We start from the raw sequence: 14,119 nt of genomic DNA, 5'->3' as shown, positions 1-14,119 counted from the left end.
TTTATGTATTTTTGAAACCGGTTTCAAAGTGTGTTGGTTCTGTTGTGAAAGATCATTTTCGACATCCCAAAGTAAAAGTTTGGTGCTAAGAGCCCCTGAGGGTTGGGCATGCACCAAAAACAATACTGATGATCCTTAGGGCACAAGGAATAAGTATGCAAAATTTGAAGTAGATCCGTTAAGAAATGCGGCCTGTATGCGTCAAGCAAATTTTAAAAAATGGGCGTGGCTCTTCCCCTGGAGGTCGGGAATGCACCAAAAACAATAGGGATCATCCTAAGGGTATAAGGAATACGTGTGTAAAGTTTCACATGGTAGTCTTTATCATCCAGAAAAATATTCTGCAAATATTAGTCTGGATGCGTTGTCAACATTTGAGAATAATAGGTCATTGGCTAGATTATCCGGTCTTTTACATTAACATAAACAAAGTTTAAGGGAGGTAACTAGTCCTAAAACAAGGTGTCGACGCTAATGAAATTAATTTAAGTCTGCCATTTCAAAAAATCCATTTGATTGCATTGCAAGTTCAATTTCAATATCCAAAAGTCTTAACTTTTTTTATTGTAAAATTTCTCTCTTCATGGACCAATATCTAAATGTATGTTTTTTTAATTAATCCTAATTTGTCGTCACGACTCATGTTTGTTTATAATAATGCAAGAATTATGGGATTTATTGCAGGAAGAGGGGCAACTCTTACTTGACTTGGCCAAAGATACTGGATAATCAACCACATAAAAACCAAACTACCGGTTACGCATTGGCAATGGAACTTTTCGCCAAATATTGACGTTCCCAGATCCTCTGTACGTTGAAGACTAGGAGATCCTGGGTGACCGAGAGTAGGGCAACGGCAATACGCATCCACATTATGATGTGGACGTATAAAAAATATAGTCTATACAGTTTCTAGGGTCATTCAGAATGTCCTACAATTGATTGAGAGGAAAATCGTCATTCACCTTGCATTGGTAGTACCTGTATGGAGAATTAATTGTTTAACCGGTGGATCAAGACCACATTTTCAAACCAAAACTCTATTTGTCATATGATAAGATCCATTAATCAATCAATGTAAATTTACTTTTGTTTATTAATTTTGTTAAAATGTATATATTTATTTTCTTTAACCTGTGTAATGACTATTCTTGTTTAAATTTTGAAATTTATAGATGAAATCAATGATACATGTGTATGATTTTTTATACACAGCAAGGCCAAAATAACATTAAAGTGACCCAACAAACCAAAAAGAGCTAGTCCAATCATTACTTGAAATAACATGTCAAATCATTGAAAATCAATTATTTATTTTGACGTTAATAAAATCAAAGAGCTTTATATAGCTCCTTTAAAATCGCCAAATTTCCAAATTTAAAACAATTTGTTTCAAAGGTAATTTTTTCAGTTATTAAAATTCTGTTCTTTTAATCTCAAAGAATTTACATTTAGAGTTGTGCTGTATCTTTTAAGTTGTTGTTTTTTGATCGTCATTAAAGAATTGAAAGCTTGCTAGTAAATCTCTGTTAACACAAATGCTTCAGGTATTTATTTATTTATCCAATCGTAAAGTAATTTGAAGAAATACACCGAATTCTTCGTCAAACGCGACCAAGCCAACGGCTAATACGAGTTAAAAAGGGAAGCTAGATTTGTGCGTGCTTAAGGTTTAACCCTTTCAACTCCTGTAAAACCTTGTAAACGTGATTTCATTTCTTAAGATTAGTGTAAAAAATATCTACGTGTAAGCTTTGAACATCTTTGATCGTAAGCGCTACAACATTTATACCTTATCAAAATAGTCCAAATATCAATAACGTTGATTTAAAAAAAGGTGATTTTTTGTTAAATCTTGAAACTGAGTAAATTTTTGAAAGAAATTTAAAACATAAATTTATGATAAACGTCAATAAGGTACACGGTAAACTACATCAGAATTTTGCTGTAATTCCAAGATTTCAGGTCATGTGACCAGGCATACCTGAGTAAAGCCATGTAAATCTTCTTTATACATCAAAACATATTAGTACATGTTACCACAGAAACCAGGTGACATCTTGGATTAACAAGCTCTTACATCTTTTCTTATACCTTATATGGTTTTTGATTGTAAACCATTGCAATTTCACTTTTTGTGATTTTTACCATCTTCAAGTTGCTTTGGGATATTTACATGTACATGTACACATGCTTCAAGTTTGTTTATAATAAGATGAGGTGAAGGACTCTGTCAAATGAGAAATACTATCAACTGCTCATTCTTGAGCATGATTTGTTAATCAAAATGCATGTTTATTGAATGAATGAATGAATGAATAAGAAATTGTATATCAGCTGTTCTAGAAATAGCATTATTTGTTTGTCAAAATGCGTGTTTATAATGAATGAATGAATGAATGAATGAAGTGAGTAATTGTATCACACATACTGTACAAACACCTACTGGAAATTAACAATCACCTACTTGCTAATTGTGTGCTATTTGTGTCAGTTTTCTTCGGACTGGCAGATTTGACTTCCTGTGAACCAGTGGCTATTTGTTCCCTTAGCAACATGGTAGGTAACTCATCTGTACTTTTTGCCTTCTGAAAGATAATCAATGTTAATATGAATTGAATAACGTCATTACCTATCTGTTAGATATGCATGATTACTGGTCATTGGTGTAAGGGGGATGAGAGGAGGAGGAGGGGGGGGGGTGCTTAATATGTATGATTATTTGTAACAGAAATGTATAACATTCATAAGCATGCACCTTTATGAGAAAAACATTTTTCCAGATAGTACAAAACAAACTTTGCACCTTTATGAGAAAAACATTTTTCCAGATAGTACAAAACAATCTCCAAAGTGTTTTTCCCCTCAGCACCTTTAAAAGACTTGATGATCTTTCACTAGATGTTGGAACTCTGTTGGTCAATAAAAGCCTTGTCTCATGATTACAGAGTTAAGATGACCAATCTATTCAGGCCCTGCTAAAAAGAACAGGTCTCTTCTAACAAAACAAAATTCAGGAAGGAGAAGGATGGTAATTGGCGTTGAGTTTTCTGGATCCATTAACTAGGGCCCTACATGTAGGCCATGTAATAATAAAATATATGTATCAAACATGTATCCTTCATTGACAAGGCGAATAAAAATACAAATTGATTCAATATACATACATGTACATTTGTATATACATGTACATGTATGTATTGGTGAATACATCTCATTTCACCACCACTCTATCATTGAACAAATACTCATATTTCATAAAAAATAACTTTTGCTTTGGACTTTATATTTTACAGGAGACAATTTTGTGAAAACACAATTAAAATCAGTCCAGATTAAACTGTACTTATAAACATGTGTATGTACAAGTACTAAAATAAATAATATTGTTTCACAAAACTCTTCTATTTTGTTAGGAATCGGTGCCTGTAAATAATAATAATAAATGTCAAGCACTGATAAACTCTGTGTCGGACATGAATTACATGTATATATATCAATAAAAACACTGATAGGCCTACAGGACAAATCTGTGCAGCACAAAATGACAAGCACCAAAGAATTATGCCTTGTTTCCAGTATATTAGTGGACTTGTTATACAACAGTATTTTAGTGAAGCTCTTCAGTCTAATGCTATAATAAAGTCTGGTATACATGTAAATCTAAAGCCATCATGTGTTTTCTTACAATATAATATCTCTTTAAGATATGCACATATGTACCAAGTTACATGTAGTCATCTACTATAATATATGTATGTAAATATGATGGATTAATAAACTGTACATATAAAAGCTATAATTCATATTTTTCTACATACACACAGTGTTTATACAACCCAACCCAAGTTAACCTCGCTAATCACCACAGCCGCGTCAGAATGATTCATCATCGATAAACCCCCTTAAGCTAGGATTAGTGGATTAAGCGTGTCTTTGATGAAGGGGATTAGTGGAGATTAATGAGAGAAGGATACGCCTAGCTCAATAGGATGAATTAGAATGGGTTACAGTAAACCTGCTAAAATAATGTACTTACATTAATGTTTCTAACTACTTTTAATGTGAATATATTTATATTTTATAGAAAATCTATATTACTGGGGTTGTTCAATAACATTTGTTTAAATGTACCTGTATATTTATCTAAGAAAACTTTTACACACTTAATTTTTTCATGGCACAGTACATGTATATTCCAAATTCAATTATTGAAAATATCCATGAAATAAAATACTATAGTTCTCTACAAACCAATGGAATCAAACAAACCTTCATATTTATAAAATCCAGTGTTTGAAAATTCTAATTCTTAAATGGGTTGTGTTTCAAAATAACATTTGTATTCATTAATAGATGTTATCAAGAAATACATTTATACGTACATATAGGTACATGTATTATCCGAGAATATTACATATGTATGATTAAACGTACATATAGGTACATGTATTATCCGAGAATATTACATATGTATGATTAATAGGCTGATTAATGACAAGTAATTATTCTGGTTTGTATAAAAAAAAAACATTGTCGCTTAAAATCAAATGGGAGACCAAAATTTTAGTAAGACCTGGAAATTACTTATATTACAAGTACATTTAGTTCGTAAGACTAAAATAATAATTGTAGTCAATATGGCATGGCTTTGATGTTAGAAGACACAAATATAAAAACATTCATTGTTCATCCGAGTTCTAAAAGACAGAGGTAAGAAATCTATAGAGACTTATTATGTACACTTTAAATAGTCCTAACCTCCTTTTAGAATGATTAATAATTTCAATAATTTTACGACCAGTATGGATTTGTTTTGGTAAGCATGGCATATTTTGATTTTGTATAAATAGCTGAAACTTTATATTTGATTTTTTGTCTGGAATGTAATTACAAATGAGTTCAAGATATAAACACTGTCTGGGGCTACTAGGACTTGGAAACATACATTTTTTATATATTCTCCAGAAGATTAATCCTAATCTTTAATCCTATTCCCTTAATATATGCCTGAAAATAATCCTTTGTTACTAAAAATGTGCCATCAGTGCCTGCATTTGACATTTTCTAAATCCTATATACATGTATCTTTATTTAATCTACTTTTTTTAAATTCCACATAATTTTTGCTGAACAGAGCTTACACCTGCATATATAATAAGGTCCTGAAATTTTATTTACCAATGTGTTCTAATTCCGCTAAATCCAATAAAAAAGAAAAACTACATGTGTATCACATGTACAATGTACTCATGATTATAATCTTAAGATCTTAAGCCTATCTAGGCATAATATGAATATACCATATCTTTTTTTTTAATAATCGGTATAAGTACTGTACATGTGTGTGAAAATAAAGCCTTGTCCTTATAAGCCTAATCTAAATCTTAACCTTAATCTTTAATCTGAATACCTCAGGGTGTTCTAATTCCTCTTATCCGATCAGAGATAATCCTTCCTTACAATATTGTCTCGTGTTTATCACAGTTGTGATCCATTTTCCAATTTTAATCAATACATATTTTTTTCATTCTATACTGATATTGCTATATTAAGCCAAAATTAACTTTTAGATTCATGAGCGAGAAATACAAAATGTCACTGCCGGTTAAAGAAAAATGTATTTTGTCAATTATACAATGTACAGACCCTCAAATGTGTCGGAAAATACAATTTTTTGAGTAGAATGAGTTTCTCCCAGTAATTAATTTTGGAAAACAGGTCAAAGATTTTCACACTAATAGGCCTACTATCATGGAACTTAAATATAACATAAGGTCTATGGTACTTTTATTTTGGTTAAAATTCATTAATAAATTCAAAGTTTTTTCATCTACATGTACATTTAAATGTGGTTCTAATGTCATGAGATTCTAAATTCATGGGGAAGAAGGGTAAATTATGGAACAGCTAGTGTAATTTGAAACACTTCTGACACCAGTCACTTAATCTGATCTAAATACCACACAGAGCTGGATAATCTTGCCTTCACTAATGGAAATTTAATCCTAGATTAACCACGATTTAGGATAGGCGATGAGATTGACCTAATTCTGTTGAGCTGTTAAATCCATTAAGTCTATCGGGTTAATACAACGTCTACCAAGAATAGCACTACCTACAAACTTCAGATCAAACTACATTACACAGAAAAACAATTTTTATTTAGAATACGTTGTTTAGTAGTCCTACATGTAGGCCTATATGTTAAACAGAATTTAACAAAATGTAAAAAACCTTTTTCTATCAAAAGAAAGTCAAAATCTAAAAGATTTCCAGAAAACCCCAAAAGTATTTCAGTTTATAATAAACAATACTTCATTGAACTTTTGTAGATTGTTTCTATGATTTGCCTGCTTATACAGTTAAATTTGCAAGGTTTGTTCTCCTCAGAATGCTGGGCAACTGTTAATCCGATGATCAATTAGAAATCTATAGTCTGTGAAAAACTTGTTACTCAGGTATAGTGAGGGCTGTTGTGCATTAATGAGATTAGTCCTTACTAATAAACCTTGATAATTAATGACAGTCTTATAACATGAATTCAATTCACTATGTTCATATAAATCGGTTATCTGTCAGAATTTAATGCACAATGGCCACAAATACAGAATAAATCAAGCAAACATGATGCCATTCAACAATATAGACTATAGAATATCATTTTACTGTTGTTTAATAAAAGCTATATATTTGTTAGAATCTGTAATAATCTACATGTATAGCTTTCTGCTTTAAAGATACTAAAAAAATAGACTACAGTCTTAGCGGCAAAATATGACATCACAGCTAGAACATACATTATTTTGTAATATTGTTACCTAATTTTTCACTGCTTACTCCATATCAAAATATACTCAATTGAGTATTTAACAGAAATCAAAACAAAGACATCAAGGGAAGATTAATCCCCTTACATATTATTCAATCAAATGAAAAAGAGGACTATCAGAAGATTTTACTGCAAACTAATAGGATTATATCGTCTACAGAGGATGCTGAATATAGGTAAATTTCAATACATCATATATTTTTATATACTGAACAGAGCTGAACCAATATTGACTGGTATTCCTTTTAGAAATTTTTACTTTCACAATATTGTAGTTTGCAAGTAATTAAAAATCCTTAAACATGCATTATTTAAGAGCTAATTCTGCCTATTTAAGGTCTTTCTTTAGGCCTGAAATGTTATTTAAATTATTAGTTAAACATTAATTAGCTCATCAAGATCATAATCAACTCTCGCTGCCATCATTAGCCTGCGATATTTAGTGAACTTGAATACCTTTCATGACGGATAATTTAACGTAAAAATGGACAACCAAGAATTTGTTTATTATCGTAGAAAACGATAATTATGACGTTTGAGGCTATCCTAAAATTGAATTGCTAATATCTTGGTTCACAGTGAAGCAATTTGACTGAAATTTTCAGCATATTCTGTTTTCATTATGTTTTTTTTTAAACTATTATAGCTAGAACTGTCAGCTCTTTATCTAATTTTACCTAATGCCCCTTTAAATGACTATCGGTGGCTTTCACACAAGTACTATACATGTCTAGGCCCTTCCATGTTAGACACTAAACTTATATACACCATATATATGTGCAGTGCTGAGTGCAGGATTATCAAATGAACAATGCAAGGAATATGATGGATTACTCTTTGGTTAAATGGCATCTATTTACATCTAGATCATTACAGAATTTGAATTTGTCAATTACATCCACTGTTGGGATTTCGCCCTTATATTCCGGGCATGTCCTACACTATTTTTCAAACGCTCAGAAACGTCCGACCAGGAATATGTTCAATCTGACATCAAGATATGGTGAATAATATTCAAAATTCCAAAATTAATATAGTGTACTGAGCGTATATCTACCACTCAACCCGATTATTGTTGAAAATATGATGGATTGATTTGGTAATTAAGCGATCAACATATTTACCATGTTGTACAATCTGTACACCTACCTTGACACAAGTCATTGATTCGCCTTTGTCGTACTACATGTATGTATCATACCAATAAAAGTAATTATAAACTTAATCTACGTGATAAACTCGTGCTTTCTCTATTGTCAGACATTTTAATCTCCTTGATGTCAGCCGACAACATGTAGAAACTAGTCATATATCAATGTCACATATCCTAAAAGTACATAACACCCCAAATCAATATATCCGTTAACTTGTTTGCGATATCACTTCGGTGGAAGCGGACGTTAAATAAAGCTATTTCACACACACACACACAATACAATAACCAAAAAATTAAATTAGTAATCTCGCGAGACGCGTGAAATCATGAGAGACAATTATCACATGAGTAATGTCTGAGAAAAGATTCTATTTTAATGGCATATTCTTGGGTTTATAATATTTTAAATGGGGTTATGTTTTTAAAAAAAGAAATAAATCAGCTGAGAAATGTTGACAAATATTTTGATTGGAATAGTGCAAGTACATGTACATGTAGTTAATTGTTTTAGACGATAACGTGTGCGATTATAGTCAAGCGCTATTATTTAGCAGATGATGTCACTCGCTCGGTATCGTAGAGCGATGGTCACTGCCAGAAATTTTTGGGGTTATCATTTTTTTTAACCTATATCGGTATGTACATGTAAGTCGCAACGGAGTATATGACGAATGCCGGACTTCTGCTGAAAAAAGTATCGACTTATACCCCGAAAAATATGGTAATTTTGGAGGAATATTAAAGGCGTGAATTTGAAAATAGTATGGGTCGGCAGTTGTCGGCACACTTTTATTCTATCGTGTTACGACAACACGTTATTGTGTAGGAATATTACTGACATAAGTTTGAATACCGTATGGAAATTAAATATGAATAATAATGAGGTGCGTCTTTTTTTTTTATTACGTACGAATTTGAATATTTTGTTGACAAATGAGTTATACCCCTTTATTTTTGGTAAAAATGTCTGACAAGAAATATTTTCAAATAGCAACACTGATTACATGTATGAATTTATACAGTATTCCATTCCATTATCGTTAAGAGATGATCTAACCTACATTTGTTTGCCATATTAACACTAATATTATTGAAGTTTTGATACATTAAAACAATACATTGATCTAAAACACTGAAAACATACTGTGTACATTCAAATAAAACTATTGTTCTATATGTACGGACAAAATATTAATAACAATACTTCAAAAACACAATCAAATTATTAATAAATCATTGACATAAAAAACACATCTGCATCAAAATATTATTTGTATTATTAGAGTGTTCTACTCTTCTCGATAATATTAATAACCATTTGGGGAGGGGGCACAGTGGGACAGTGAATAACTCAATAACCTTGTGGTCCTGAGTTCAATCCTGGTGTTAGCCAAGAAAGTCCATCAGGATTTTTCGGCGCAGTGTCCCCATTGTCAATGCTACAGAGCGGAGGCCCTGACAAGGGACAATGTATAGTTGTTATAATGGGAAGAAAAAACAAGGTCCTGTGTACACTGTATATGCCCATCTTCATTAGCCCAGTTGGAGTAGAAAAGTAGCATGTCAACCCCCTTTTCATTTTATTTTTGTTGCACCTATTGAACTATCCATAATTTTATCAATGAACTTTTTAATTGGCCTTACCCATTAGTGTCTACTGATTTCAATGTGCCATAAATACTAATTCTGTCACATTCTACAGGTACATGCATTTTGTGCAACCCAGCCCTTTTTATATCAAGTGTTTTCTACACACAGATTTTCTTAATAACAACACAAAAGAGTATACATGTACATATTCTTAACTTTGAAGATATATATATACATGTATGTGAACGGTCTGGCTTGTTGTGCCTTAATGTGGAAGGCATCAGTTCGAGTTAAAATTCACTTTACAGAGAGGAAAGCATTATGAAAAACATTATAATTCAATTTTTAAATACACATTTCTTTGTACGAAGAGGTGATTTCTGTTACACATGTATACACATGTATATGCATAGAGTAACGACAGACCAATCATACTTGATGAAAATACTTAACACAAAATGTCCGCAAATTAATTCCTTAATACATGTACATGTCTCTTGTATGTCACTTGCCACTGCCAATTCATAACAACAGTGGAGGCTGTACATATTTTTCTAATATATGTATTTAAGCCATTGATATTTGTTAAACTTTCATAATTTTTGTGATACCCCCTGGGTGTACACTTCACCAGAAGATGAATTATCCCTATTAACACCACAATATGGATTATGACAGTTAATACCTTCAAGCTATCAGTGACAGACAATACCTATCACATTATAAAGAGCTAATATAAGGGGATTAAATAAAAAGGATTTATCTTATCTCTTGAGACTGGATTATGGTTATCCATCCACATCACAAAAACACTAAAATTTCTGTGTATTTTATATTGACTATTACAGTCCTCCTTCAACCGATATTTTAACAAAAAATACAGTACCCACAAAAAGCGGTACAAACATGTAAACATAATATACACCTTTCCAGTTTTACAAGGAAATTTTGATTTTAACCCTTACCGGTACTGTACATGTATAAGCATAGTTCTGATCCAAGACCAACATTTTGAAATTATTTTGGAGAGAATATTTATTTTTAAATAAACCTCTTTTTGTCTATTTGTACATTTACCAAAATTGTTTAGAATTAATCTTATTAATATAAAGGAAAATAGTTGTTTATTAAAGACAGACAAAGCCAGATCAATCTTTACATGTAAAAAATTCATGAAGAATGGGCTGGAATGGACAAAAAATTGTCTAAGACACACAAAGATGGCAGTGTGGAATCAATAGAAAGCATTGTAACCATTGCATGGTTTGATTTCTGTATGTAATGATAAGTTAAGGCACCCTGGTTTCTTTTGTCACTGTAACATAGATTTGGTGTTCTGATCTGGCTTGGTACATGTACCTCGTTTGGCTGGGTCCCTTGCACACGGAACTGGATCAAAAAAGTATCAATTGCTTGTTTTCATATTATGGCACCATATTTATAAAAGCCGAGATTTAATTTATCATGGTTTTTCACTTGTTACATGTATGTCAATCTGATTAAAACACAGATCCTATTTCGTTTCGTTTTTTATAGTTCAAAATTTTGTTTTACTTGTTTCTACAACACTATAGGATCTTGGAAGAGTTGTTATCATTGACGTGTTCCGGATGGTGTTAGGGATTAGCCAATGAACCAGTCTCTTACGGCAAGCTTTAGGCGTGTTTAGAACGGAACTGTGGGTCATCCATTAGAAACATCAATGCTGATTGGTTAATCAAATGTCTGACATCATAGGGTCAAAGGGCGCTTGTATGACCTCTGACGCGACCTATACATGTAGCTACAATTTGTCAGATCTTCATGTAGTGTAGACCATAGAAAGTATAAAAACGAAACGAAATATAGATCTTTATTTTTATCAGATTGTTGTTATGTCACTGTCTTGATGAAACTCTCTACTAGAGAGCTTTTCAATAACACAACTGCTTTTTTACTTATTATTATTAATCAAAAGACTTACATGTAAGACTTTTGAGTGCAGGTACAGTATATGTACATGTACCACTGTTAAGTCAAATCAAACTAAGACACCAATTGTGGTACATGTATACGTAAATGTATATGTACAAGTATGTAATAAACATGTAGGGCCTACATGTATTAATTAAATCAATTTGATCATGCAACTCTATGTTAATTTGAGTTTTCTACAGTTAATAATAAAGTAAACTAATCAATGATCTATACAACCAACATTATTTACAGGTAGATTTGTAAGGACACTGTAACAGGTGTAATGGATCTGTTACATAACATAGAAGTATCATGCAGTGGGTACAACATCTGATCAGAATTTGAAAGCTCCATTCTCCTCAGTAAGGCTGTTTCTGAATCTCATCCTCCAGTTCGATTTCCAACTGGTAAATGTTTGAACCCATTAAAAAAAAATGCTTATTATAAAATGCTATGTTTAAACCAATTCAAGACGTTTTACATTATACTAGAAGCTAGGATAATTATTTATCCAGACCATCTAAAATGACTAGGCAGCACTTGTACATGTAAAATATCCTGTCAAAGTTCTTCTGGGTCCATGACTGGATTAAAACATGACATTCTAGACAAGGGTCTAGTTCCATATAATTTGTCTGTCAAAAATATATTTCTCAGTCCGACATTCACTGGCCAAATCGAGCGAAATAAGAGCATTGATATAATATAATAAAAATATATGATAATTCTAACAGACGTTACAGTAGTTATAGTAAATAGTGTGTGCATGAAAATAATATTAACGGACCAAGCTCTGTCTAGGATCAATATTTTGTAATAATTTCAACATGTGGTGTATTAAAGGATAAAAAGTTAATACCAAGAACAATAATCTAGAGGTCTCTAGCCTGGAAACAGGTGCTACTGGTCTTTAATATATCTCTAAGTTGAGTTATAACAATCACTAAATCATCAATGAGTAACTAATTCATAACATTAAAGAGACAATTCACTATAGTAATATACAGTATGACTTCTAAATGAAGAAAAGTTTCTGAGATGTCCAACTCGTGAACTTTAATGGTTATTCATCTTAGGGATTTTCCAAACTCGCTGCAGTCTGGTGGCAGCCATTCTAAATTAGAGCTTACATGTACATGTAGCGAAACGTAATAAAGATAGAATTTTAACTGTACACAGCAAAATATTGTCAAATTGAAAACGAAATTTACCAATCAGATCTGATGGTCAATTTAATAGTGACTGTGTCCCTTTAATAAAAATTTACATACATATATAAGAATATTTTTACTGCCAAATTGGACAATATAAGAAAAATATACCAAATATGACTGGACAACACAAGACTAGTATGTTTTCACCTGTTACAGAGAATTATCGATAACATTGAATAGACACTACACCACTGATAATAAGAGTGCATAAAATCTTTAATCTAAAACTGATTAACTCTCAACCTGTTACCAACTATAATACAAGTTTTAATTCCTTTAAGAAATTATTGATCGATTTGGCTTAACAACATCTTATAAGTCTTCTAAAGTTATGGATACACTTCTATGTACATGTATATTTCCTATGTACATAATATTTCATGTATGGCCAACAAATATTAATTTGATGATTGTCTTTTAGAAATTCATCAAGAATTCTGGATTAACTGATGATCATATAACATGTACATGTGTATCATTACTGATTAAGGCTGGTGGCCTATGTACTGTACATAGTATGATGAATGTGTATTTCTTATTTCATTGAAAAGGTTTTAATTTCTTCATGTTATTATTGATAAATTCATTAACCATGTAATTGAGGTCACTATACATTTATCAGATTTTTAAAAGTTCTTCATCTATCTACATGTATATGTATATGATAAATATATATCAAAACAAATATCTTATCAGATCAGTTTTAATTCCTTCAAGTTGATAAAAGTTCATATACCCACAAAATAAAATCTTTTGTCTTATGCACTGTAAGTCAATATCAGTATCGCTGCCATCACACAACTTTCTAATGCACAAGGAAAAGGCTAAATTACAAGAGATTAATTGGCTGAGAATACATTCCAAATCCACAATGGGTGTGGTAGTTTTTAAAAAGGTACAATGTATACATTGTATGGAATTGTGTAAACCTGGCTTACCTAATCCTTTTAAAAGACAGGATAACTGCACAGGGCACAACAAAATTCAAACAAAACAAATGATAAAAGAACACAGGTCCATATTCAATGATACGTGTATCTACATGTACTGGTACATGTAATTCCATGGCATCTAAAATTAGATTGATTGGAAAGTTCTGAGCTGGTGGTATGACACAAATGAGAGCTAGGTATCTGGGAAATAATTATTCAAATTTAATATCTCCATTCTATTGCTATTTTTGCAATAAAAGTCTTCTAAATATCACAAACAGTAAATTGATAGAATGGTAAAATGTTTTAGTGAGTGTAGAAAATAACAGTATAAGTAGTTGTGATAATATTATAACTTTCACTGTTAAATGTAAGCCAGCGACAATTATAATACAAGAATGTGACAGGAGAGACCAGGAGAAAATGATATACCCTCGGG

The 14,119-nt window shown here is 31.6% G+C and overlaps 1 protein-coding gene across 1 annotated transcript in view; it reads right to left on the bottom strand.

Moving 5' to 3' along the window:
- LOC126808701 (DNA-binding protein SATB2) overlaps positions 1–14,119 on the bottom strand; it is a 58,099-nt gene that overhangs the window by 42,740 nt on the left and 1,240 nt on the right. The window contains exon 2 of the mRNA XM_056098869.1: positions 2,468–2,588. Coding sequence (XP_055954844.1) covers positions 2,468–2,588 — 121 coding nt within the window. The remainder of the gene's footprint in view (positions 1–2,467; positions 2,589–14,119) is intronic.

The sequence above is a fragment of the Patella vulgata genome, chromosome 1 (genome assembly GCF_932274485.2).
Source record: "Patella vulgata chromosome 1, xgPatVulg1.2, whole genome shotgun sequence".
NCBI lineage: Eukaryota > Metazoa > Mollusca > Gastropoda > Patellidae > Patella > Patella vulgata.
This window is presented reverse-complemented; position numbering and strand designations above follow the sequence as displayed.